Source organism: Aplosporella prunicola (genome assembly GCF_010093885.1).
Source record: "Aplosporella prunicola CBS 121167 unplaced genomic scaffold K452scaffold_28, whole genome shotgun sequence".
Lineage (NCBI taxonomy): Eukaryota > Fungi > Ascomycota > Dothideomycetes > Botryosphaeriales > Aplosporellaceae > Aplosporella > Aplosporella prunicola.
The window spans coordinates 19291-42392 of NW_022983556.1; the positions used below are offsets into that span (position 1 = coordinate 19291).

Consider the following 23102-nt stretch of genomic DNA (forward strand, 5'->3'; position numbering starts at 1 on the left):
TCTCTCTCTCTCTCTCTCTCTCTCTCTCTCTCTCTCTGTTTCTCAATCTCCCTCACTCCTTTTCTTGTTCCTGCTTTTGTTCTCGCCCTCTCGGTGGCACACTGTTGCCGTGGCTCGGCTGCTCTGGGCTAGACAGCGCAACACAGTCAGTGGGGAGCGGTGGAAATGGGAGCAGAAAACGAAGACGAGGAGGGAGAAGAAGGCGGAGCGCGGCAAGGGGTTGGTCGATTGGCCACGCAGGCACACGCGAGGAAGCGTTTCCTGCACGCGCTTGTTGTGAGGCTCTGCTCTGCGCTGCGCTGCGCTGCGCTGCGCGTCTTCGCAGGGCGTATGCTGGCCGTCAGCGTCTGCCGTACGCGCACTTCTTTGTCAGTCAATGCCTTTGTCCAGTCCAGCAGCAGTGCAGCGCAGTGCGAGCGCGTTCCACGCTCAGGGAAGGAAGAGGAGGGTCGTCCCGGCGGTGGTGGTTGTGGTGGTGGGAGGGGAGGGGACGAGAAGCTAGAGTAGCTTGCTGCTAGCTCAACTGCTGTCTGAGTGGTTGGTCTTCTGCGTCGAGGAGGGAGGGAGGAATGGAGGGTGAGAGGGAGTTGGGCACATATCTATGCATCACCCATCTACCTACCTACTACCTACCTAGCCGGCTGGGCCCAGCTACATCTAATGCTATGTTACCTATGCTATGCCATGTTTGCTCGTTCGGTCGTGCTGTCTGTTTGTCTGTGTGTTTGTCTGGCTGTCCGCCGATGCTGGTGTAGGTGCCATTGTGCGGAGGCATCGTGAAGGTGCGCGCGAGGGAAGTGGGGGGTATAGATGTTGCTGTGCGTGGCGGTATGAGTTTGGATGTTGCGTGTATTGAGAGATTGTGGGCGCGGCGGAGTTGTCGGTTCGGATAGGTCAGGTTACCAGTGGACGGCGGTTGGCGTGGGGAAGTTGAGAGTCGAAAGGTTGGGGAGTAGAAGGAGGATGGTGTGGGGGATGTGGTGCTTATGGGTCAGGGATGTGCGGCGTGGGCGGCGTGGGCGGCGTGGGCGGAGTGAGCGGCATGGACAGGGTAGACGGACGGCTTTCGCGGCGTAGGCGGCGTTGGCGGCGTTGTCGGCTGCGCTTTCTTCTTCCGGAGAGAGGCATGGTGTAGGATTGCGGCGATGGCGGGCATAGTTTGGCTTAGATGCCTGTAGCTGAGACGGGGGAGTGAGTTGTCCTTGAGCGGAGGGAGTGAGGGAGTGGGAGACTCGCGGCTGGTTGTTATTGAGGCTGTGCATCGATTCGAGTGGGTGGCCTTTGGGCCTTGCTGGAAGTGGTCTGTGTCATGATGAGCAGACTGATCCTGTTGTGCCGTGTTGAGAAGGAAGGTAATGATAGGTACGATGAGATATCTGTATCTGGTGGTGTACTGTAGTATTCTAGTGGATGAAACCATCTTTTTAGGGTGTATCATCATAAGGTATCGAGGCATATATGACGTTCCTCAAGGACGTGTAAGTTACGGAGATGCCGCCGCTCCTTAGGCCTGGTTGGTATGATCGTGACCGGATGGATGACTTCACATGGGGTTGAAAATAATTGTATTGACGATTGTATGACAATATCTATGCTTGAACGAATTAACTCTTTTCGAGACACCTCGGATATGTGACGCACTCGTTGATCCCACTTGTTGATCTCCAGCAGCTTGTGAGTTTAGAGAGACTACGTCTGTTTAAACAACAGCGATTACAACTTACCCTGCTAACTAATTCTTGATCTCTATGCTGCCTAGAATCTATCTGCACACCTGCACTACAGCGTAGACAGCTTATCATTAACAATAATAATGTTTGAGACGAGATTAGCTACGCAAGGCCAAGTTTAGACACACATGTCCATTGTTCTCTTTGCTTACAGGATCTACACAGCTGAAACCAGCTAAACGCATAAAAGCGCACCGCATTGCATTGTACACACGCACTACCGGGGCTTCTTTGTATATCAGCCAAAAACAACAGCATTGTTCACACCCAACGTAGGTGTACAAATACAGCTCCTTCCCGCTTCAATGTTGAGAGACAACCCAAAGCACCTACAGAGCCACGGCATCCGCTTACACACTCACTACCTCTTACAACTAACTAACCAAAAATACCCTTCCTACTAACCACTAACCCAAGCTCTACTAACTCCCTAGACACCACCATGTGCCACTACATCCTCACCACCTGCGCCACCTGCACCGACACGAAGCGCACCCTCCGCGTCTGCGCCGAGGGTCTCTGGACCGCCACGCCACCTACCTGCGCCGCTGTGCCCGCTACTGGAGAGGACCCGCTGCCGGAACTCCCCGCGACCGAGAACTGTGGACAGTGTGCTTGGAAGGAGCAGGCGATGGAGAGGACCGTTTACGATGAGCAGAGGGAGATGCGGTTCGCTTCTGATTAAACAGCCGACACCTCGAGCTACTCAAAGCCTAAGGTGATAAAAAGGAAAAGAGTTGGAGAAGTTGGAGAAGTAAACGAGACAATGGATAGGGGAAAAGGTAAGTTTCAAGAGTTGGAGAGCGCTGGGCGCTGGACTACTGGTTAGTCTGATGCTGAAGTGAAGAGTGAGGTAAGATAGAAGTGATAGCAAATGGTAAGTAAAGCTTTTTTAGAATTGTTAGAGGTAAGTATGGTTTCTCTTTCTTTGACACACCCTCTGCTTGGATCTTGGCCTTGCTCGTTGATGTTTGTAGTGGCTTCTTTCTTGTTTGATAGAACGGAATTCTATGCGCAGAACGCGCTTTTGTCTGACCATTGTTTTCTAAAACCCTTATTGAGCGAATTTGAAAATGTGATGTGACATAATTGGCAAGGAGCCTTGTAACAGCCTGCTTCGAAGCGTTGCTTGGTTCATTTTCATGTATGAAAACAAAGACACTACACCAATATCCCCCGAGTTTGGATCACGACTGTAAGCAATTAATGGCACGTACGATACAAACAGAGAAACCAGATATGAAAGCAATAATTCTATAACTATAACATAGGCGCGCGCGAACTATCTATACAACCTCTCCTGCCAGCAACTTGATCTACACAACCATTCCGCTCAACAACCCAAAAAATTAACCGCTCAAGGCACGTCAGGTTGCATGCAACGTCACGCCGCTTAAAGCGAAGGGAGGCAGCCCGCTTACTCAACAGGCTCTTCCTCCAACAGGACCTTGAAGCTAAAAGGCTCAAAGGTGACACCATCACCAATGAAATGCTTGCTCATGGCCTCGACCCAGTGCAGACGCAGCGAGTGCAACATGGCCGACGTACCCTCCATGATACACAGCACCATGACGGTGAGGACGAACCAGAGGTAGAACAGGCAAACGACGGCGATAACAGCCACGGCACCGGTCTGCTTGAAGGCAATGCCGATCGTCATCTGCCACAACACAATGGAAAGACGCTGGTGAGCGAGCGACAGGGCCCACAGACGAAGGTACGATGCCGTGTGCGACACGCAGTTCAGGCAGAATTCAATGGTGTGGATGACCTGGTGGATCATGACCTCGCTGAACTCGAACTCCTCGTGCTCGCCGTGACCACTGATGTCCTGAGTGATGAGCGCAGCGCCCTCATCATCATCACCGAAGCTTTCGCGTCCGCCGTTCATGGGCGTGTGCTCGTCATCCTCGTCAAGAGCGGAGACACGGCTCGACTCACCGACGGCGCGGTAACCAAGGGCACGCGCCTTGTTGTGCTCCCAGCGGAGGTAGAATGGCTTAAGGAACAGCATAATAGGAACCATGGCCACGGCGACCAGGAGCAGGAGAACTTGCAAAGCACCTTGGCCACGGTACAGCGGCTCTTCGATGGTGCCGGGCGACAAGAACATGTAGATGAGCATGTTCAACAATCCAGGAGGAGCCTGGCCGATGGCATACCAGTCGACGGACCACTTGTACACAATGGCAAAAGCAAGGTAACCGAAAATAGACTGGAAGAAGACCATTCCGGGAACGAAGTTGCCCCAAATGTCAATGGGGGACTTGAAGTGCTTGGCGTTGATGTAGGAAAGGCAAAGGGAGTACGTCATCTGTAGTTGAAATGTTAGCAGCTTGATGACTAGATGGCCGATAGATACTTACGTGAGCCCAACCCAACAGAATACTCAGCTTCATCTTGTAGGAGTTGGAGAACAGCAGGTCGTTCTCAGTATCGTGCCACCTCCAATCCAAGCCGAAGGGGTAGGTGTAACCCTCCTTACGGATAGCCTCGACGCTGTCACCCTCCTTGAAACCTTCGGGCCACTCCCACATGGAAGGGAAGATAGCAAGTTCCTTGGAGAAAGCATCGCAGTAGATCAGACCAGTGTACATGGAGAAGACACCCATCATAAGCATGATATAACGACCGAAGAAAGCCATGGAGAACAGCTCGTCCAGCTTGCTACGGGAAAGGGACTTTTCCCAGTAGATCATGGCAGCAGCGGCAAGTGTCATGATCATACCGTGACCAAAATCACCGAACATGACGGCGAACAGGAAGGGGAAGGTAACAATGGTAGGCAGACCAGGGTTGACTTCCTGGTACTTGGCGGTACCGTAGGCGTCAATGATGGTCTGGAAAGCAAGCGTGAACTTGTTCGTCTTGACATAGGTCGGCGGAGTCTTCGTCGTCTTGATCTGGTTGACAATGGTCGGGATCGACAGACCAGCGCGGTCATTGACATCCTGGAGGGTTGACTTGATCAGACCAAGAGAGTTGGTCGGTGCCCAAGCCTCGGCGATCAGAGTCTTGCGCTGCTGATCATACGAGAATCTATTCAACGTCTCATAAACAGCCTTCTCCTTCTTAATAATAACCATCCAAGCGGCCAAGCTACGTCCAATGGCAGTAAGCTCAGCATCCAGAGTCTGCTTGGTGTTGCGCAGGACGTTGTTCAAGTCGCCCAACCTGGTGTTGACCTCGTGAATCTGGTCACGGCGGAGATCGCTGTTCTCATCGACACTGTAGAGGTCCGCGCCAAGGGACTCGGAAATCTTGCGGATCTTGGCGATGATTTCCTTTCCGTGAGCGAAGATAACGAACACGTTCTTGTTAATGCCCTCGTTGGTTTCGGGGTTGATGATCTGCTCGGGGATCTCCGACTGGTTCATGTAGAGGTTACCACGGAGAGTGCGCCACAAGATCCTCTCAAAAGCAGCAATACGGTCCCTCGGGATAACACCAGCGACAAAGCCGATGTTCATGACGGAGAAGGAACGTTCACCAGCAACGTCACCGTTGCGCTGCTCGACATCCTGGAGAAGAGGAGCGTCATCCTCGTCGTCCATGGAGTGACGGATTTCCTCGGTCTGGCCACGAGCCTGCATATTGTCAACCTTTAAGTCTTCGTGAAACGGCAATATCCAGCCATACCCTATCGAAAAAGCCACCAGCCTCTCTAAGCACCCATCTCCACTCCGTAAGCTCAACCTCACGCTTCTTCAGGGTCTCGTAGCTCTCGTTTAACGAAGCGATGCGGTTCTCGAGGCTCTGGCTGCGGTCGGCGAGTTCGTCGATTTCGGAGGCAGAAGGGGCGGCAATCGTGTTGTCGAATTCGTAGATGGAACGCATGGGAATGTTGGACTTGTCCATCTGGGCGTGGAAGTAGCCTAACCTGAGTAAGTCCCCTATCCAAGCCTCTCATTTCATATCGGGAGTCGTACGGAGTTGGCGCTGCACATTGTCGAGCCTGCGGATTTCTTGCGTGAAGGTGCGCTGGAAGGCAGTAGTCTCGGCGTTCAACTGTGTACGGCATTCGTGTCAGCCTCTGGCTCTCGCACTAGACCACCATGGCCTCATCCATGCCACTCACGTCTCTGAAGTCCATGACACCCAGCTCTCCCAGAGCGCTGACAACTTCGCGACCGATTTCGTTAGAAATATACAGCTGCGTTAAGGACATGTCCGCAGAGCGGAACAGTGTGTCCTGAGGCGGCGCCATCTTGGCGGTGTCGTAATCAGGAGTACCTCGAAGGACGTCCCCTGTGCTGATGGTTGAATGGTTGCCGTCGATGGCGAAGTCGGACTGGAGGTGTGATAGCTTGTCGTTGTCGCCAGCGATGATGCGGCAGTCTTGGCGCGCAGAGCCACGTCACGTGTAAACCGTGCACCCAGCCACATGGGCGCCTTACGAGGCATCTCACATCCACACCACGAATTGTCGAGCGCATACTTCATGCGTAAATCGAACATGGTTGATCCTATGGGTACCGAGCCAGCCGCAGTCCAGCGGTAGCCGTGTCAAATACCCTGGGCCACGACAGAACAACGACAAGAATTTCGCCGAATGCGTTACTTCTCAGGGATTTCATTGGAGAAATCGGCTGCTGAAGTCTATTATTTTTGGAGCTCTGACTTGCTTTCGGTATTGATGAAGAATGATGATCAAACTCTAACGACTATTAAACAAACAGTTCTATCGAACACCATGTGTCTGGCGTATGGCTGTTGTTCACTCAAGTTTCGTCGTGCTACCTCCGAACTCTATTTTTAAAATTTCTGTCTCCAACTCAAAACCCATCTTCCATTCCCTAAGCGTCGGAACAATTTTTTGAACCATTCCCATGATTAGGGTGTTGGTTTACTGCCACTTCAAGGACCTTGTCGAGCTCGTTCAATCTATTTTGGCATATCTCAAGCGACCGCTCAGTTCTTTGTTGAAGGCTGACCACAGCACGGTGGTAGTGATGATGATAATGACGGACCATGTCGACGGTCGAATTCGTTAGTTATCGCTATGAGATGGGGAACCGTTATGAAAAAGCTAGGGCTGTGAGCGAAATACAGATCGCGGTTGCGGCACAAGGCTCCCAACTTCCCTGGAGTCATTAAACTGGATTTGACCAGCTATTGAAGCTTGCGTTCAGAAAGGCGGGCTGAAATGAAAACAGTGATGGCATTATGAGGTATTCTAGTATTTTAATGGCCACGTGGGTTCTCTTTCCGATGCCATTTTTGAGCTTGCTGATAGGAGAAAGAACACAGAATATAAGAGGCTACATCAGACAAAACTCGATCCATGGCAGTTTACAACTGTTTACTAGCATATACATCCCATCCGTTTACCAACGATGCATATATAACTGAAGATACGGTCATGAAAGTAAACAACTTCTTAACATATTTATATGCCACAGTGAAACTCCAACCCCTGTGGCTATTTATACGCGATGTCCATTAAAATATCATCTAAGATCCTTAGGCAAGACATTAACAAACACCTATAGTCCCTTTCGAACAAAAGCCTTTAAGTATCTCAACAATACTAAATTGGCTTCCTAATATCGCCGTGGCTGATTGATGGACAGCAAAATTTGACTGGTTTCTTAGTCCCTTTGTAGGAACTCAACGTACATCTAAGCTTGATCGTTGACCAAACACTAGACTTGGTTTGCAAGACATGCCAAACTTCCGCCGCAAAAAACACCGCTATTTCGTTCTTCTTTCCCCTTCTGGAAAAGAAGGATGCTGAGTAGTTGCAAATAAGAAATGAGAAACTCAGGAAAGAGAAAATTATAAAAAAGAGTTGAGCATCAATGTGCTCCGCGAAAAGCCACCGCATCAAACATCTCTCCATCGCTTACGGCAATCCGGCTATATGTCGCGTGATGAAAAAAATGCAGCAGCAGTCTGCAGTTTGCTTTTTGTGGTTTCGTCCACATCCAATCCAGACAACTTTAAATAAGCCCAGCGCTGGCTGCCTTCGTAGTTTATCGTTCCAGATTTAATATATTTTTGTTGCTTCCTGGCCCGATACTCTCTCTTTGAAGCCATACGCCTGGCCCCAAATTTAAGCTTCAGTTTACCGTCGCTTCACTATATCGTCGTGACTCTTTAACTCTATTGGATGGCCCCACTTCATGCTATACTCTACACCACTAGGCTCTTTGCTAGCCAAAATCATCGGCGGTTGCCTTTGCCTCTAGTTTTACATATCGTAGGTACTCCTTGTGTCCCTGCATTGCTCGGAGAGTATAACATGGCGGAAAAGCATCGTTCCCCAGTCATGAATTGATAAAGACAAAAGACAATCCATGAAGAAGAACCAACACGCTGACCAATCGCCATTGAATCACTGTCCCGGCGTTTCGGCTCTTACGCTAGTTCCACCCGTGGTCGTCTTGATGTAGCGCGAACCCATTAATATAAGGTTTGGTACAAGCTTTTGACCCTTATTGCCCATGACCATGACCAAGGCTGGAAATAACAGACAGATGTTAGGGTAAAAGGAATTACAAAGTATGTCTGACTGTCGGTGACGAGGGTATGTGAGCACTGCCGGCGTTTCTGAAAGCTTGAAGATCTGCACCAGCATCGGGTGAGCAATGCAAGCGATGCGGTGATTTATTGGCATCGCTGCCAAAGTGAATGTTGGCGTAGCAATTAGCAGTATGTAGCCGCTCTGGATATATCGTCGCCTCATTTTTTCAACCCGACCCAGAAACGTCCCCGAGTAGCTCGAAAGGGATACGGCTCAAGCCTGGGCTGGCGGTTACATACATGCTGTTTTCGTTGCCGGGGAACAGCCTTCATCAGTAGGTGATTGGCAATGCATTCTATAGATAGTCAACAACATGCCAAGAGGCCGACGTCTAAGCATGATGATTTCAGAGGTCGTGACGAGTTGCTCCGTTGCTGCGCTATGGCGTGATGTCTCCACATGGGTATCCAGCCTACAGGGACGTTTGTTCGGGAACGGCACAGCACAAATTACACCTGCCTCTTCCTCGGGATGCGAAGACGGAATCGTGCGATCGAACCGGAGGCGCTCCATAAGCACGCAAAACGGCGAATGATGGACAGGTACGCCTTGCGCGCTGCAGGAGCGCGGCGATGCCCATGCACAGCCTCGTAAAACGTTCAAGCGCCATGGAAAATCCGGGGAAGTGCCCGCTGCGCTCGGCCCTCTGACATGCAAGTTTGCGGGGCGCGCTCCGTGTTATGACCCTGGATTGTCGGGCTTGCGCTTTTGGATGGAAATCAGGAATTTCGAGACGGCCCAGAAGGGGGGCCCATGAAAACGGTTTACGTCAGGGATTCACCGCGCATCCATGCCTGATCGCAACACCACAACGTCCCTGTCTCAGCTGAACGCACCGCGCGGCCGTTTCCGTCCTCAACCCTGCCATTCGTCGTCGCTTGCTCGCCCTTCGCCCATTTGCTGGCCGCGCCTCATCACTTTGCATCGTGTGCTGGCTCCATCCGCCAGCCTACTCCCGCATCGGCCTTGCCTCACGCTCCTTGCGCGCGTCAAATTTTGCTCGTTCACCGCTGCTGTCACACCAAGGAGGGAAGACAATGGGAGTCACATCCGAACGCCGGGCAGCCTCGTGGGGTGGGATGTCTCTCAGAACAATATCTCTGATCTGCGTTCGTGCCAGCATCCTCGCGTCGTGGGGAGCGATTGCTGACGGCCGTCATAGTTGACTTTTCAGAACTCGGCGTTGATCTTGGTATGCCCCAACGCGACCTCTACCCCGGATAAGTCTTGAAACATGTGGGCATGTGGTTAACCGGTCGTCAGATAATGCATTATTCACGCATGATGCCGCTCGTCGGACCCCGTCGATACTTTACCAGCACCGCCGTCTTCCTGAACGAGGTCTTGAAGCTGTCGTTGTCCCTGACAATGGCCCTTTACGAAATCTCCGCGTCATTGCCCTCTTCTACGCCTGCGACGACCCTCTTCCGCAGCCTCTCCGGAGCTGTCTTCACCGGCGATAGCTGGAAACTCGCCATTCCTGCAATGCTGTACACGCTCCAGAACTCGCTACAATACCTTGCCGTCAGCAACCTCGATGCCGCAACGTTCCAGGTCACATACCAGTTGAAGATCCTGACGACGGCGCTTTTCAGTGTGACGCTGCTGGGCCGCAGTCTCAGCTTGCGTAAATGGGCCAGCCTGGTGCTTCTCATGCTGGGGATCGCGATCGTGCAGATGCCGATGGCGAGTGGAGACACCAACAACATGGACAGCCTGCGCGATGAAAGGATACGCCTTTTCTGGCCACGCAGTATAGAGGAATTGCGTGGGCTGGGTAGTGAAACGGCCAAGCAACTCATGCGGCGGACCGCAGGCGCCATGGCCAGACGCTCGGCGACATACGAGGGGATTGAGGAGGATGTTGCACTGCAGCATCCTACGCCCAATGCTTCTCTCGGTCTTATGGCTGTTGTAGTGGCATGCGTGCTATCTGGTCTTGCAGGCGTTTACTTTGAGAAGGTTCTCAAAGAATCGCACACCCCTGCCAGCCTTTGGGTCCGTAACGTGCAATTGTCGTTCTACTCTCTGTTCCCAGCGCTATTCCTGGGCGTCGTATTCTTAGATGGCGAGGAGATTGCCAAATTCGGCTTCTTCGTCGGCTACAGTTGGGTGGTTTGGGCTGCAATCGGCATGCAAGCGCTCGGCGGCGTAGTCGTGGCGCTCGTGGTCAGCTATGCGGACAACATCGCGAAGAACTTTGCGACCAGCATCTCGATCATCATCTCTTGCCTGGCCAGTGTATGGTTTTTCGATTTCCAAATCTCGAAACATGTAAGTCTTCTTGTGTTGCTAGTTTCGAGCTACTAACAAATAGCAGTACCTTATTGGCACGTCCATTGTGCTTTTTGCGACATATCTCTACAGCAGCCACGACCGGAATCGTCCACCTCCCATTAAAATTGCGGAGTATGAGAAGACTATCGTAGGCGCAGATGCGGGATACTTTGACCTCACACCCAGCGCGGAGAAGATGTTGAAGACGCCGAAAATCGGAGGATTGTCCACTAGCAGGCCAAGCACGCCGAGTGTAGAACGGCAGAGTTTTAAGCGGGACGAGTAGCTGACCGTACATGGACAGGTGGGAGCAGCACATTGGTACTATTCTCAACACAAAGGCATAGATTGTCATTAGCATCTGTATCGGATCGAATCCGTTACCTTGACTTTGGCGCGTCACTGGTTGGCATTGATAAAAGGAAGATTGGTTGGGTAAGATTACAAACTATGCGCGCAGCCTGAGGAGTGGGCACTTTAGATTCTGTACTTATTATGATTAAGCGTTCGCTGGATGAACACGCATCGGGGTTTAGATGGGCGGGCTTGTCCGCCCTGCAGCGTGGATGCCGCCTGCCTGATCTGACGGGCACTCTCTTCTTTCCACATTCGTCAACCGCACCAACTTTTCTTCGCACAACCAATTTCAAAACTTTGGTCTCACCGCCACCTATTACTCTTGTCCTCATCTGTCTCTTTAAGTCAAGTTAGCGCACTAACAATGAGCGACGACTCGGTCTCAGCGCTACTAGCTGACATCGACAATTGCGTACGCCGACCGCAAGAACAAGAGCAGCAGTATGGAACTACACGATCGCAATACTCGCATGCCAGCCGTGGGTTTGAATTGGCGCAACCTCCTTCCTACTCCTACATGGAAGCAGCTGTTGATAATGAGCGTGGGTTCGCTTCGCAAGGAGCGTTTGACGCTTTCGGTGAGTAGCAAGAATCAAGAGTGAAGTAGTGGTTGTGCTAATACTACTCAGACCAGCAGCTCTTGCGGGAATCAAACGGGGACCTAGTCGAGGGGAGAGCGAGGGTCTCGCTGCCGCCGAGGCGGACACAGTACTCCCAGCACAACTCCGCTCCCACAATGACCGCTAGACAAAAACTTGGTATGCCAGTAGCTCTCATGAGATTGTCATGCGACTGACTTCTTCGTAGCTCAGTTTGCCTACAATCCTGCCTTGCCTCAGCCCAGCTCATCTCCTAAGACTCATGGCTTTCCATCGAGTCCGGCGTTCAAAGCAAGCCAAAGGCTATCCACCCAATCAAAGTTCTCTCGCGCGGTGAGACTGGGAAGACCACAATCGATGGAAGAAGAAGACGACTACGGCTGGGACCTACAGGATGACGATGCATGTCTTCAGCCGGAGCTGATCAAAGCCCCGCCAAAACCACAGCCAAAAAGGAGAAACTCTCTGCCCACAGTTCGGGGTATCGAGCTGGTCTCTACGAGGGAGCTTCCTGACCGCTTCCGGTCCATCTTCACATTCCCTGCCTTCAATTGCATGCAGTCCAAATGTTTCGATGCGACCTATCGGACGAACAACAATTTCGTGGTGAGCTCACCTACTGGAAGCGGCAAGACGGTGATTTTCGAGCTTGCTATCCTCAGACTTGTGAGCGAGTTTGGCGATCGAGAGGTATGTTTGCCTTGATAGGAGTGGAGTGGTATTTTTAACCATTGGAGCAGTTCAAAGTCGTTTACCAAGCCCCAACCAAGTCGCTTTGTTCCGAGCGCCAGCGTGACTGGCAAACAAAGTTCAACGCCTTGGGATTGAACTGCGCAGAGTTGACAGGAGATAGCGACGGCGCACAACTGAAGGCTATCCAGGCCGCAAGCATCATCATAACGACACCGGAAAAATGGGACAGCATGACAAGGAAATGGAGAGACCACGACAGATTGATGCAGATGGTGAAGTTGTTTCTCATCGATGAGGTACACATACTGAACGATGAACGGGGTGCAACCTTGGAGGCCGTCGTTTCGCGCATGAAGAGCGTGGGATCGGATGTACGCTTTGTCGCGCTGTCCGCTACCGTGCCCAACTTCCTCGACATTGCAAAATGGTTGGGCAAGAACTCCCTAAACGGAGACATTCCAGCGACTACTAAACAGTTTGGTGAGGAGTTTAGACCTGTCCAGCTCCAGAAGCATGTTATCGGGTTTCAAAACCCTAAGGACAATGAGTTCAGCATCGACTGGGCCCTTAACAACAAGTGTGTACACTTTTTTGTGGTTGCTGGTGTCCTACTGACATTGCTCGCATGGCAGGCTGATGGAGGTGATTGCCGAATACTCCAAAAACAAACCGATTATGATATTCTGCTTCACACGAAAATCCGCTGCCACTACTGCAAAGGCACTTGCGAAGTGGTGGGCGGAGTCACATCCCAGAGAGAGGCGTTGGGAATGTCCCAAGAAACGAGTTGTTGTTGTGGAGCGAGATTTACAGGGTAACTATCTAAGGACAACTAACTCGGTGTTGTATGCGGCTGCTGACAAGATGCCAGGATGTACACCCTCCGGGGTCGCTTACCATCACGCTGGTATGGATATCAACGACAGACAAGCAGTCGAAGATGGCTTTTTGAAAGGGAACATCAATGTCATATGTTGCACGTCTACCCTTGCTGTTGGCATAAACCTACCTTGCCACTTTGTCATCATCAAGAACACTGTCGGCTACACATCGAATGGCCTCAAGGAATACTCGGATCTCGAAATCATGCAGATGCTTGGAAGAGCCGGTCGTCCGCAGTTTGACAACGATGGCGTGGCAGTAATCTTAACGAAGAACGAGAAGATCATGAGATACGAGAAGATGGTCACTGGGAGTGAAGTGTTGGAAAGCCAGTTAGTATATCATCAGGCCTTTTTTCATTGCAACTAACTGTTGGCAGGCTGCACTTAAATCTGGTCGAACATTTGGTAAGTACAGAGAGCCGCGACTTTCTAGATGATTTAATGGAAACTGACATGAGTTCAGAATGCTGAAATCGGACTCGGTACGGTGACAAACATCTGTTCTGCGAAGAAGTGGTTGGCCAGCACATTTCTCTACGTCCGACTTCAAGAGAACCCTAGCCGATACAAACTAGGGGGTGATCTTCGAAACCAGAATTTAGATGACTACCTCGAACACATCTGCAACCGAGATATAACCCTTCTTAAGGAACATCAGCTGGTGGAAGGTGATGAGCGTATCCGTCTGACAGAACATGGTGATATAATGGCTCGGTATTATATTCGTCTGGGGACGATGAGACATTTTCTGGGTATGGACCGTCAAGCAAGAGTATCCGAGATTGTAAGTTTCAATCGGGTTACGACTGTTGTTGGCAATTCACCTAGCTAATGCGAATTAGATATCCGCCTTGGCTGGCTCCGAAGAGTTCAAGAATCTTCAACTCCGGCAAGGTGACAGGCCTTTCTACAACGCTCTGAACACATCTCCGTCGATCAAATTCCCCATTCCACACAACATTACTCAGACTCCGCAAAAGGTATCCTTAATTATTCAATCAGTTCTGGGTGGTGCCGATCCTCCGGCTTCGTACGAGAAAGACAATCGAAGCCTTAGCCAGTATAGGACAGATACGAACCTGGTGTTCCAGCATACCAACCGACTCATTCGATGCATCATAGACTGCGCCTTGCACGAAAAGGATTCCGTCACAGCTCGCAACGCGCTCTCTTTGGCTCGGAGTCTAAAGGCCCAGGTATGGGATGATTCTCCTCTTCAGATGAAACAGATTGGATCTATCGGACCGGTAGCTGTTCGGAAGCTGGTCAATGCCGGTGTCAGGACCATAGAAGAGCTCGAGGATACGGCACCCCGCCGGATAGAAACACTTTTGGGCAAAAATCCTCCGTATGGAACGAAACTCCTACAAGGGTTGAAATCGTTTCCAAAGCTGCGGCTTTCGCTCAAGCAGATGAAAGATGCTGTAAGTAAGAGACTTGATGTTTTGTGATGGTTCTAACTGGGAGACAGAAAGGAAAAAATGACGACGTGGTAACTGTCAATCTGAAGGTTGAATTTGGATTTATGAATGAATCGTCACCGTCATTCTACAAAGGCGTTGCAATTCACGTGTGCTTGCTCGCGGAGACTTCTGATGGCCACATGGTTATTTTCAACAGAATTCCGTAAGTGGCTAAGTGATAGTTCGTCGTTCCAAAAAGTCCACGGTTCTCTAACAGTTAATTACAGTGCGGACAGAGTCGGCCATGACCAAGAAATTTTCTTTGCTGCTGATATCACAAGTCTGAATCAAGTCGTCAATTGCTACGTTATGTGCGATGGCATCGGTAAGTCTTCCAAGCGAAATGATATGGCATCATCTGACACTTTGTAGCCGGCACCATGAGGCAAGCTACGATAACACCGAAGATCCCTCACCACTTGCTTTCCCGCCTGAAGCCTCCGATGAACATCTCCAGAAGGCGGTCCGAGGGTTCTAAGCCTGACCAAACGTCTTCAAATACCGGGGCTGACGAGTTTGAGTATGATGGGATTGCCGATTCGGACTATGATAATGCCCTGGATGCAGAAAAAGGTGACGGCTTTCTCGACATTGACGATATCCAAGACTCTGGCTCGGGCAAGACAAACCAAGTTGCTACCACAAAGAATGACCATGAATGGCAACCTCAAAGGCTACCCAATGGCAAATGGAAGTGTAACCATCCTTGCAAAGAAAGGTCTTCATGCAAGCACATGTGTTGCAAAGAGGGCCTAGACAAACCTCCTAAAGCCCCCAAGAACTGGAAATCAACTGTCTTGGAGAAAGACACACATACTAAACAGTCTACACCCGCCGCAAAGAAACAGACAACTTTGACTTCTTCCGTGATCAGGTCTAGACTGAAAAAGTTGGAATTATCTTCAGATGTCGAACAACTGGATCTCACGCGAGCTGAACCGGAACATCACAAACGGCCTCAAAAACCTTCGCGCGAGCTGGGATTAAAATCGTTTGGTCAAGGTCCACGATCGTCAAAGTTGGATCGTCCATCGGCTGCTCGGGATCCCGGCATTGAGTCTTCTATCAGGATTACGCACAAGAAACCGATCCACAACTACAAGAAAGATACCCAGCCGGAACTTTCGTTCTTGCCGGCAAAGGAAAAAGAGTCGACTGATGACTTCGAATTTGATGATGACTGGCTTGCGAGTTTGCCACTAGACGAAGACATAGACCTTAAGAACACTCATGACCCTGGTCAACAAGATGATGAAGCATTTGGCGAAGCAGACTCTTTGTTGGATGAAGCCATGGTCGGGCTCGCAGATTCCCAACAGATGGAGGAATTGCGCGACCTGGAGCCCGGATATCCAACGCAGATCGAGGAAACGACATATGGCTATGGTCCAGGAGAAAAAACAGAGCTGGAACTTTCTCATAAGCCAGCTGAACAACATGTCTCCAAATATGCACAGCACAAGACGCCAGAGAAGTCGCTCTTCGTGACTGGTAACACGAGCAGCTCTGATGCTTGTACCAACAGCGACGCTCCTGCTCTGTTAATGCAGAAACGCAAGGAGACAGACGCTTTACCCCTCTCTGAGCCTCCGCTCAAGAAGTCTAGGCTTAAGCACAGCCAGGATGACGATGTCGATACCACGTCACACAACACTGAACATCATATTGAAGCCGCTTCCGGTAATGTGGATGCGACTTCAACGCTCTCACCTGGGTACGGTGAGGGTATCGAGCCCTGGGTTTTTGAGATGCTCGGGCCGCACTTCGAGTTTGTGTAAGTGTGTTTGGGCCGAATTTATTTTGCACAGACGGGGCTCCATGCTGCTTTTGCTGCTGACAGCTGATTGGCTAATTGGCCGGTATGGATGGTTGCGTGGTTGCTCACTTGCTGGTGGGCGCGTTGTTCAGAACGGTCCATTTACACGGATCCAGGCCGTACCAGTGAAGGCCCGGTCATTGCACAAACACAAGAGAACGTCTATGCGGACTTTTCTTCTCCAGTATTCAGTTCTGTTGCATTTTCTAAGTTTGTAGCTTTCGATATTTACTTCGGAGCGATACTGCCTTGCTAAACTAGATTAATGCACTCTTTCCCTTTCACTAACTTCCCAACAAGCTAAACAAGTATCTTGATCCTTCCATTCAAAACATATGCCTTCAACCTCTAACATCCGTCACCGCAAACCGAGATCCAATGTATAGCGAGATAGGGGACGATATAAGTAGTCCCTATAGAGTACTTCTTGCCCAGCTCCTAGCCCGAGTTCTAGGCATAGATAAAAAGGTCTTAGAGTATATATAGACTCTATATACCTTAGCTAGGTCTCTTCGTCTACTCCGTATAAGTATCACCATCTCGCTTTACGGTGAATCTCGGTTAACGGTGACCGACGTTAACGAACCGTATACGAATATTAATATTCAAGCGGGTCTGGTTTAGGAGTAGGTTCATCTTTTCTAACTATAGCTGCTTTAATCGTCCCCAAGATCCGTAACGTGCTAATGTCTTCGTATTGAATATTGACTCAAATATTCTCTAACCATCACAGTACTCCTTTCTCAACCATAGGTATACATTCAATTCACGTTTGCAATGCAACAACTCACACAACAGGGTACAGAGTTCGCGGTTATAAGCTGCCCTCCAGATAGCCGATCTTTCAAAAATCAGATACCGATTCCTCCTCATTCTCACGGCTTCAAACAATCTTACGCAAGCAATCATCATGCTGACCATTCTTATGGCTCTCTTTTTTGGTCCTTTCTGTTATAAGTATCATTGTGCAGATTATTAGTCTTTTCTAAATTTCTTTATACCATGCAAAGGCGCTTGCTTGTACCAAGCCGTCAAGTGCGCAGCACTGCGCTGCGTGTCGCCTTTGTTTCCACCATCCCTCCACGCTCAAGAGTTATAAGCCCGGCCTATCTTCTACAACTACTTTTCCAGTCTACACAAGGGCTTCCACTCACGACTCAGTTTCTAGTTATGGCTCACACCACGACCTCCGGCTCACCACCAATACGTTTACCAACCCAAGTCTTCGCACCACGAGAACCTTCCGCGCCAGGACAAACAACATCTCTCTACCGAACCATACACTCATTTAAATCACAACGGTTTCAACTATCAGCATCCACCTAAATAGCCACTCTTTCAAAAATCAAATCAAGTTCTCTGCAGTCTCATACAATGAGTGCGTTCTCAGGAAACCCACCTTATTCACCTCAGCCCATTCATATATACCATCGCACAAGCGCCATTCAACCCCCACTGCCCACCATACCATGACATTGATCAACTGCATCACGCTAATAGACTAGGGGGCATTCAACAATCAGTATACATTGGTATGCGCGGCGAGCATACCAAAGCAGCAATCTCTTACAAACTAATCCCCTACCAACCCCACTCTCCCATTCCCTAATGCTAACCACCACCACCCATCTCCGCCGATGCAGCGCAGTACCAGTGCATGTTGGTGGGGGATATCACCGTCTCCCTACACATGTATCCTCTCAGAACCACGCTCTAGAGGCACACTGCTCGAAACAGCTCTCAAGGATGATCAAGTAGTGCACCACCCCACCGTGAGTCGTCCATTTCTGGACACACCTGGTCGTTGCATTTGTTGGTCCAACAAGCCACGGCTAAGTGGGCTGTATCTGCTCCTGAAAGAAAGGCCGCGAGAGGTTTAAGTACGCACTACGACAGGCTTGAGCACGTGTTTGATACGACTCACGAGATGAGCCAGAGTGGCGTCGGGGTGGTGGGGGCGTCGCTTGAAGAAAGAGTTAAAGCATGCCGCAGATGGACGGGGGTGAGGTTATGCTTCTGATTTCAGATATGTACTGCCTACCGTGCTGAACTTACTCTACCTACCCGCTTACTTACTTACTTACCTTCCCGTTCCTTCATCAGCGTTCACCTACCTTAACTACTTACCCTGATCACGATCACGATTCCGTCGCAGCAAAATAAGACTAGAGAGAGAACCGCAGACGCAATTGAACGATACTCACCTCACTACACCCACCCACACAGCACAACCACACGCACATTCATTCAATTCCCACCCCACAAACCACTATCACAACCCCTCACACCATCCCATGAACCGCACCATCCACCACCGGCCCCTGAAACATCACCCACCGATACCCCCTCCTCATCCTCCTCGCCCGCCTTGCAGTGCAAGGCTCACACCCACAGCTCCCAGAATGAAAAGGTTGACAACAACACCACATAACCACCCTCATCAGCCTGTCCCTGTTCCTTTGCCCACTTCTACGAGCAGACTGTGCTCCGTTCCCCGGCCCCGGACGCATCGGTGCCCGAGCCTTCGGACGTAAAGCTTCTGGCACAACGGGCGCAGCAATGCCGCCCGCCACCGGCGTCGCCTGCGCCGTTCGTGCCGTCCGCCATGTTTCCTGCGTGCCGGCTGAGCTCGCACTACTACCACCAGCCGTAGCCGAGCCATAGAGCGCGCGTGTCGAGGCCGCCGAGTGGAACGAGGTGCCTGAGCGATGCGAAGGACCTGGTAGAACCAAGGCACCAAACGGAACAGAGGCAACCAAATGTACTGAAGCAGTTGAACGTGTGGAAGCAGGCACAGCCCTGGGCAGTGGCAATCCCCTCGGTCGCACAATGCCCTCTTTCGCTGCGATGGGGAGGAGTGATGGCAAGGCGGCGGAGCGAATGAGGCCTGTGCCAGGAGGCGTGGCAGGACGGGTAGAGGAGTAGGGTGAAGTGTGAAGGTGGAGGGTGGCAGGGCGTGTGGGGTGTGTGGGGATGGGCGATGACGGTTGCTTTTGTTTGTTTTTGTAGGAGGATGTTGCGTTGATGGGGTTGCATAGGGTTGGGTCAGGATCTGGGGTTGTGGGTGTGGTTGCAAAATGCGTATTTGTAGGAGCGAGCTGCACGTCCGGTACTGCTGTTTCGGCGTCGGCGTTGCTGTCACGGAGACTTGTGGCTGTTGCGGAGGGCCTGTTGAGATTGAGTGGGCCATCCGCAGCCGTGGAACCGCATTGATTAGTGTCTAGGAGGCCTTGTGTCCCTTCCCGATTAACCATGTGCGTAACGCGATCGTACGCCGATTCCGGGACACGCGGATCCAAGCCTTGCCTCGAATGCGGTGGCGAAGTGAAAAGCGGTGCTGGGATAAGGTCGTGCATAGATAGCTGGCTGTGATTAGGAGGCGTGGAAGGGCTCGTAGTGGCCGCTGAGCCAGCAGCAGCGGCTGTGGGGATATTATTCTGTAGAACTGCATCGTCCTGCGGCGTAAAAGGCTGGCGGAAACTACTGCTAGGTCTAGTATACGGGGTCCCTGGGCCTGTAGAAGCGTGCTGCGCAGGTTCGTGCGACAGCTGACGCTCTTCAGGGGATCTGCCTGTACCCGAGTCTGGAAAAGGATAGCTTTGGTCCGTGACGCCTGCATTGAACGGCCCATGGCCACTGCGTGGCGGCGCCCAATATGCTCTGCCGGTCCTGGGCGGCGCAGCCGCTGTCCGGGGCTGTAGATTACCCAGGGAAAACACCGTCTGCGCGCGACTCGGCGCGCCACTGGTACTGGCAGCTACCAACATTGATTAGCATGATGTGGCTCTCAAGTCTCCTGCTTGAGATTGATACATGTCACATCTCAGAGCATGTTACCTCGAGGCCCGCGGATAAAGTCACGCAGAGCGTGCCCAACGCTCCTCGCACGCGACACCGTTCGCGTAGGGGCCCGCACCATCGTCGGCAGATCTCCCGGCCAGCGCGGCGCGCCCTTGGGCGTGGAGCTGCGGGCGTAGGCAGGATGGATGGGCGAAAAAGGCCGGGCTGGGTCACTGCCAGTGCCGGGCGAGGAGCCGAGACTGGAGGCGCTCTTGGGATCCTGGCGCGCGGGTCGCTGGCTGCTAATGATCTCATGTAGCTCGCGCAGCGTGGCCTCATCGACATTGATGGACCATGAGATCTGACGCCTGTTGACGCCATCTACCCTCGTGCCGGCGGCATCCTTCCTGTCAGTTGGGGTACCATGGTCCGCAGCCGCGGGCGTGTCTGGGCGCACTGACGATGACGGGCGTTGGTGCAAGCTGGCCCTCGCCAAAAGCTGGGAAGCCCTCTCACGCAGCGTTGACGCAGACCGTTGCTCAAGGATCGTCGTCAGGGGCGTGGCGTCCGGGCGGTTGGTGAAGCGCACGGCAATTCCCGGCCCATCTGACATGATAGCACTGATCAGCTCTTGATGCATACGGCGGGGCAGGGGCCAAGGTAGGCTTGCGTACGCGGTGTAGTCGGTGCCCTTGCACGCGCTCTCTGCACTTCTCCGCTGGAACGGGCTTCATGGAAGTGGGAGCGAGGCGACGCCGGCTTCGCCGCGTTAGAGTTGTCGGCCGTGTAGATGGAGCTGGTGTCGCTAGGAGTGGATTCGGAGGAGTCTAGGTTAAGGAAGCGATGGCGTTTGTTGCTGCGGTCGAGAAGCGGGGGAATGCTGGTGGGGGAAGATGATGCTGCCATGGTAAAAACTGCTGTCGTCGTAGCAAAGGCCTGAAGGGAGAATGAGAGGAGGCAAAGGGTGAGGCGGCATCGACAGGCAAGCGGGCATGGACATGGGGACCGCCCCGCCAACCGCGCCTGCCTTGTCTGTCTGACGTCAAAAGCAAACACGAAGCGCGCGCGCTGAAGTTAACCGAGAGTGGCTTCCCATCCCGTCTGCACAATTCCCTCTCCCTCAGGTCCCGTGCCGCCAGACGTCGCACTCACTTGAATCATTCCTGTGCCTGAAAGTCTCCTCAGGCCACGCGCCGCCGCAGACTCGCCGCCACGGCCACGCCGCCCGCCGAGCCACACTATACGAACCAGGTGATGGCGGGGGGCCGGGTGTCGTTTCGCGCGGCGTGCAGGGCGCGCATCAGCCATCTTCGTCTCATGAACGCAGCCTTGTCGGTCGTCAAAGAAGCAAAAGCAAAAAAAAAAAAAAAAAACACCCTCGCACCGCCAAAATCAGCCCATGTCTCCCCTCTCTCTCGCTACTACCCACTACTTCCTGCTTCTGCTGCCCCTCGTGCCTCTCTGACATTGCCTCTCTTCCCCATCTCGCGTTTCGAACGGATGCTACCCGCTGCTACTGCCCACAAGCCGCACGGATCCTTGTGACACGGGCCGCCATGGAAGATCCCAGTCCCCGACAACCATGAGTCCAGGTTCTGGGGTGCAGCTTTGCGCCGGCGAGCCCGCATCGTTTCACGCCGTCTCGTATCCTGTCACCAATGTGCGTTTGGAGAAGGGGGTGGATGCCCGAGGTGGGAGACGGTGTGTAGGAGAGGAAGTAGGAGAAGGAGAAGGAGTCATAAGTCGCCGAGAGTGACAAGTCACGAACGCCAGGGCGTCCCAATTCCCCTCCACCTAAGATGCAGTGGCATGTGAGGCTGTGTGGTGTTCGTAACGTGTCCTCGGGGATGAGCGGCGGCAGGCGTGGCACGGCGGGCGGGTGGCTGTTACAGTCGGCAGCCGGGCTGAGGGAAAAGCCCTGAAGACAAGCGTGTAGGTAGTCGTAAGACTCGGGCTCCTAAAAACAGGATCTCGCACGACGTCATAAGAGGTCGTGGACCACGTGGAAGCGGCGGCTTGACAGGCCGTGGTTCGGCAGGCAGCCATGCGCGGGACCGGTATCATGGCCCCGGGCCCAGATCTCAACCGAAGCGCAAGCGAGTTTGAGATGCGCATGAGACGGTGGGACAAACTCTCTGGCGCGGCACTTCTTTGCCAGGACGAGGCCTCCCGGTGGGGGGTAGTGTAGGGGAGGGAGGAGAGAGGATGAAGGGCCATCCCGCACTTATTGGCGCGCCACGCTCGCCGGCGCTCCCGACCCGCCGCCAGCTGCGCCCAATTTCGTGCCCGCCCGCGATGCAGGGTTTCAGGAGGCGTGGCGCAGCGGCGCCGGTGATAGGTTGCCTTCGCCTTTCGGCAGCCTGCCTTTTCCCTTCCGCCGTCCATAAAGCGAGATCGTCAGGCTCGATGGAAATATCTCCAATGCTCACGGTATTGACGAGCAATTCAGTTAGACTGTTGAGAAATCTGCACTGTGAGATGCAGCGCACATGGCGCTATCGAGGAAACGGCATGCGATCGGCAATCCTAGCCTCACTCGAGCCCGTGGGCACTCTGGGGCTGACCCAGCGTGTCTCTGCGTTAAGTCCGATGGCTGACTTGACACCATCCCACGCGTTGCGCGTTTGCAACATAAGCCATTTGGCACGCGGTCCCGGGTGTGGAGCCATGTGCATGTCAGAACAGGCATTGGAAAAAACAAAATAAATGCACCCCGCCACCCCCCTGGTGGAAACGTCGAGCGAAAAGAAAGTAAAAACAAAATAAAAAATAACGGGCTGTTCCTAGAGACCGCATGGACGGGTTTGCGCATCGCACTCGTTGCGGAAACAGGCCGATTCGGCCCTGCCAAAAGGTACTCGCGTCTTTCCCAGTTCGCCTTCATTTACCTTTCGGAGATCAGTTCATGTCCCGTGACATCCTGGGGGAAGATCCCCAATAGAGCCCCAAGATCAGGCAGTGGAGGAGCTGATCCTTT

The 23102-nt window shown here is 52.3% G+C and overlaps 8 protein-coding genes across 8 annotated transcripts in view; 3 read left to right on the plus strand and 5 right to left on the minus strand.

The window, feature by feature from the left end:
- K452DRAFT_98732 (uncharacterized protein) overlaps nucleotides 1-709 on the plus strand; it is a 1164-nt gene extending 455 nt beyond the window's left edge. The window contains exon 2 of the mRNA XM_033547404.1: nucleotides 1-709. Within this exon, the coding sequence (XP_033393280.1) occupies nucleotides 1-518 (518 nt within the window). The 3' untranslated portion in view covers nucleotides 519-709.
- Nucleotides 489-935, plus strand: K452DRAFT_291380 (uncharacterized protein). Its single transcript, XM_033541165.1, has 2 exons — nucleotides 489-526; nucleotides 623-935. Exon 2 carries the CDS (start codon nucleotides 680-682, stop codon nucleotides 854-856), a length of 177 nt encoding a protein of 58 aa, XP_033393281.1. The 5' UTR covers nucleotides 489-526; nucleotides 623-679; the 3' UTR covers nucleotides 857-935.
- Nucleotides 936-991: 56 nt separating this feature from the next.
- Nucleotides 992-1420, minus strand: K452DRAFT_361744 (uncharacterized protein; the record flags this gene model as incomplete). The annotated part of the gene is made up of 1 exon (XM_033546449.1): nucleotides 992-1420. The coding sequence occupies one exon, from the start codon at nucleotides 1418-1420 to the stop codon at nucleotides 992-994; it is 429 nt and encodes a 142-aa protein (XP_033393282.1).
- A 1469-nt stretch (nucleotides 1421-2889) lies between these two features.
- Nucleotides 2890-6027, minus strand: K452DRAFT_278186 (uncharacterized protein). Its single transcript, XM_033539357.1, has 5 exons — nucleotides 5809-6027; nucleotides 5660-5738; nucleotides 5370-5605; nucleotides 4097-5317; nucleotides 2890-4044 (listed from the first exon to the last, which is right to left on the minus strand). Exons 1-5 carry the CDS (start codon nucleotides 5935-5937, stop codon nucleotides 3148-3150), a joined length of 2562 nt encoding a protein of 853 aa, XP_033393283.1. The 5' UTR covers nucleotides 5938-6027; the 3' UTR covers nucleotides 2890-3147.
- A 1877-nt stretch (nucleotides 6028-7904) lies between these two features.
- K452DRAFT_291382 (uncharacterized protein) lies at nucleotides 7905-8434 on the minus strand. The gene has a single exon (XM_033541166.1). It carries the CDS (start codon nucleotides 8416-8418, stop codon nucleotides 8068-8070), a length of 351 nt encoding a protein of 116 aa, XP_033393284.1. The 5' UTR covers nucleotides 8419-8434; the 3' UTR covers nucleotides 7905-8067.
- A 405-nt stretch (nucleotides 8435-8839) lies between these two features.
- On the plus strand, nucleotides 8840-16613 carry K452DRAFT_353417 (uncharacterized protein). The gene is made up of 18 exons (XM_033545827.1): nucleotides 8840-9365; nucleotides 9419-9448; nucleotides 9520-10530; nucleotides 10577-10799; nucleotides 10892-10963; nucleotides 11241-11468; nucleotides 11520-11648; nucleotides 11698-12179; nucleotides 12230-12759; nucleotides 12815-12996; nucleotides 13054-13396; nucleotides 13444-13471; nucleotides 13530-13850; nucleotides 13909-14490; nucleotides 14538-14692; nucleotides 14757-14854; nucleotides 14902-15395; nucleotides 15420-16613. The coding sequence occupies exons 1-18, from the start codon at nucleotides 9294-9296 to the stop codon at nucleotides 16305-16307; spliced, it is 5868 nt and encodes a 1955-aa protein (XP_033393285.1). The 5' UTR covers nucleotides 8840-9293; the 3' UTR covers nucleotides 16308-16613.
- Nucleotides 16614-18342: 1729 nt separating this feature from the next.
- Nucleotides 18343-20222, minus strand: K452DRAFT_99072 (uncharacterized protein). Its single transcript, XM_033547405.1, has one exon. The coding sequence runs from the start codon at nucleotides 20110-20112 to the stop codon at nucleotides 18628-18630; it is 1485 nt and encodes a 494-aa protein (XP_033393286.1). The 5' UTR covers nucleotides 20113-20222; the 3' UTR covers nucleotides 18343-18627.
- K452DRAFT_301771 (uncharacterized protein) lies at nucleotides 20169-21031 on the minus strand (the record flags this gene model as incomplete). Its single annotated transcript, XM_033542497.1, has 2 exons — nucleotides 20169-20731; nucleotides 20800-21031. The coding sequence occupies 2 exons, from the start codon at nucleotides 21029-21031 to the stop codon at nucleotides 20169-20171; spliced, it is 795 nt and encodes a 264-aa protein (XP_033393287.1).
- Nucleotides 21032-23102: the final 2071 nt, after the last annotated feature.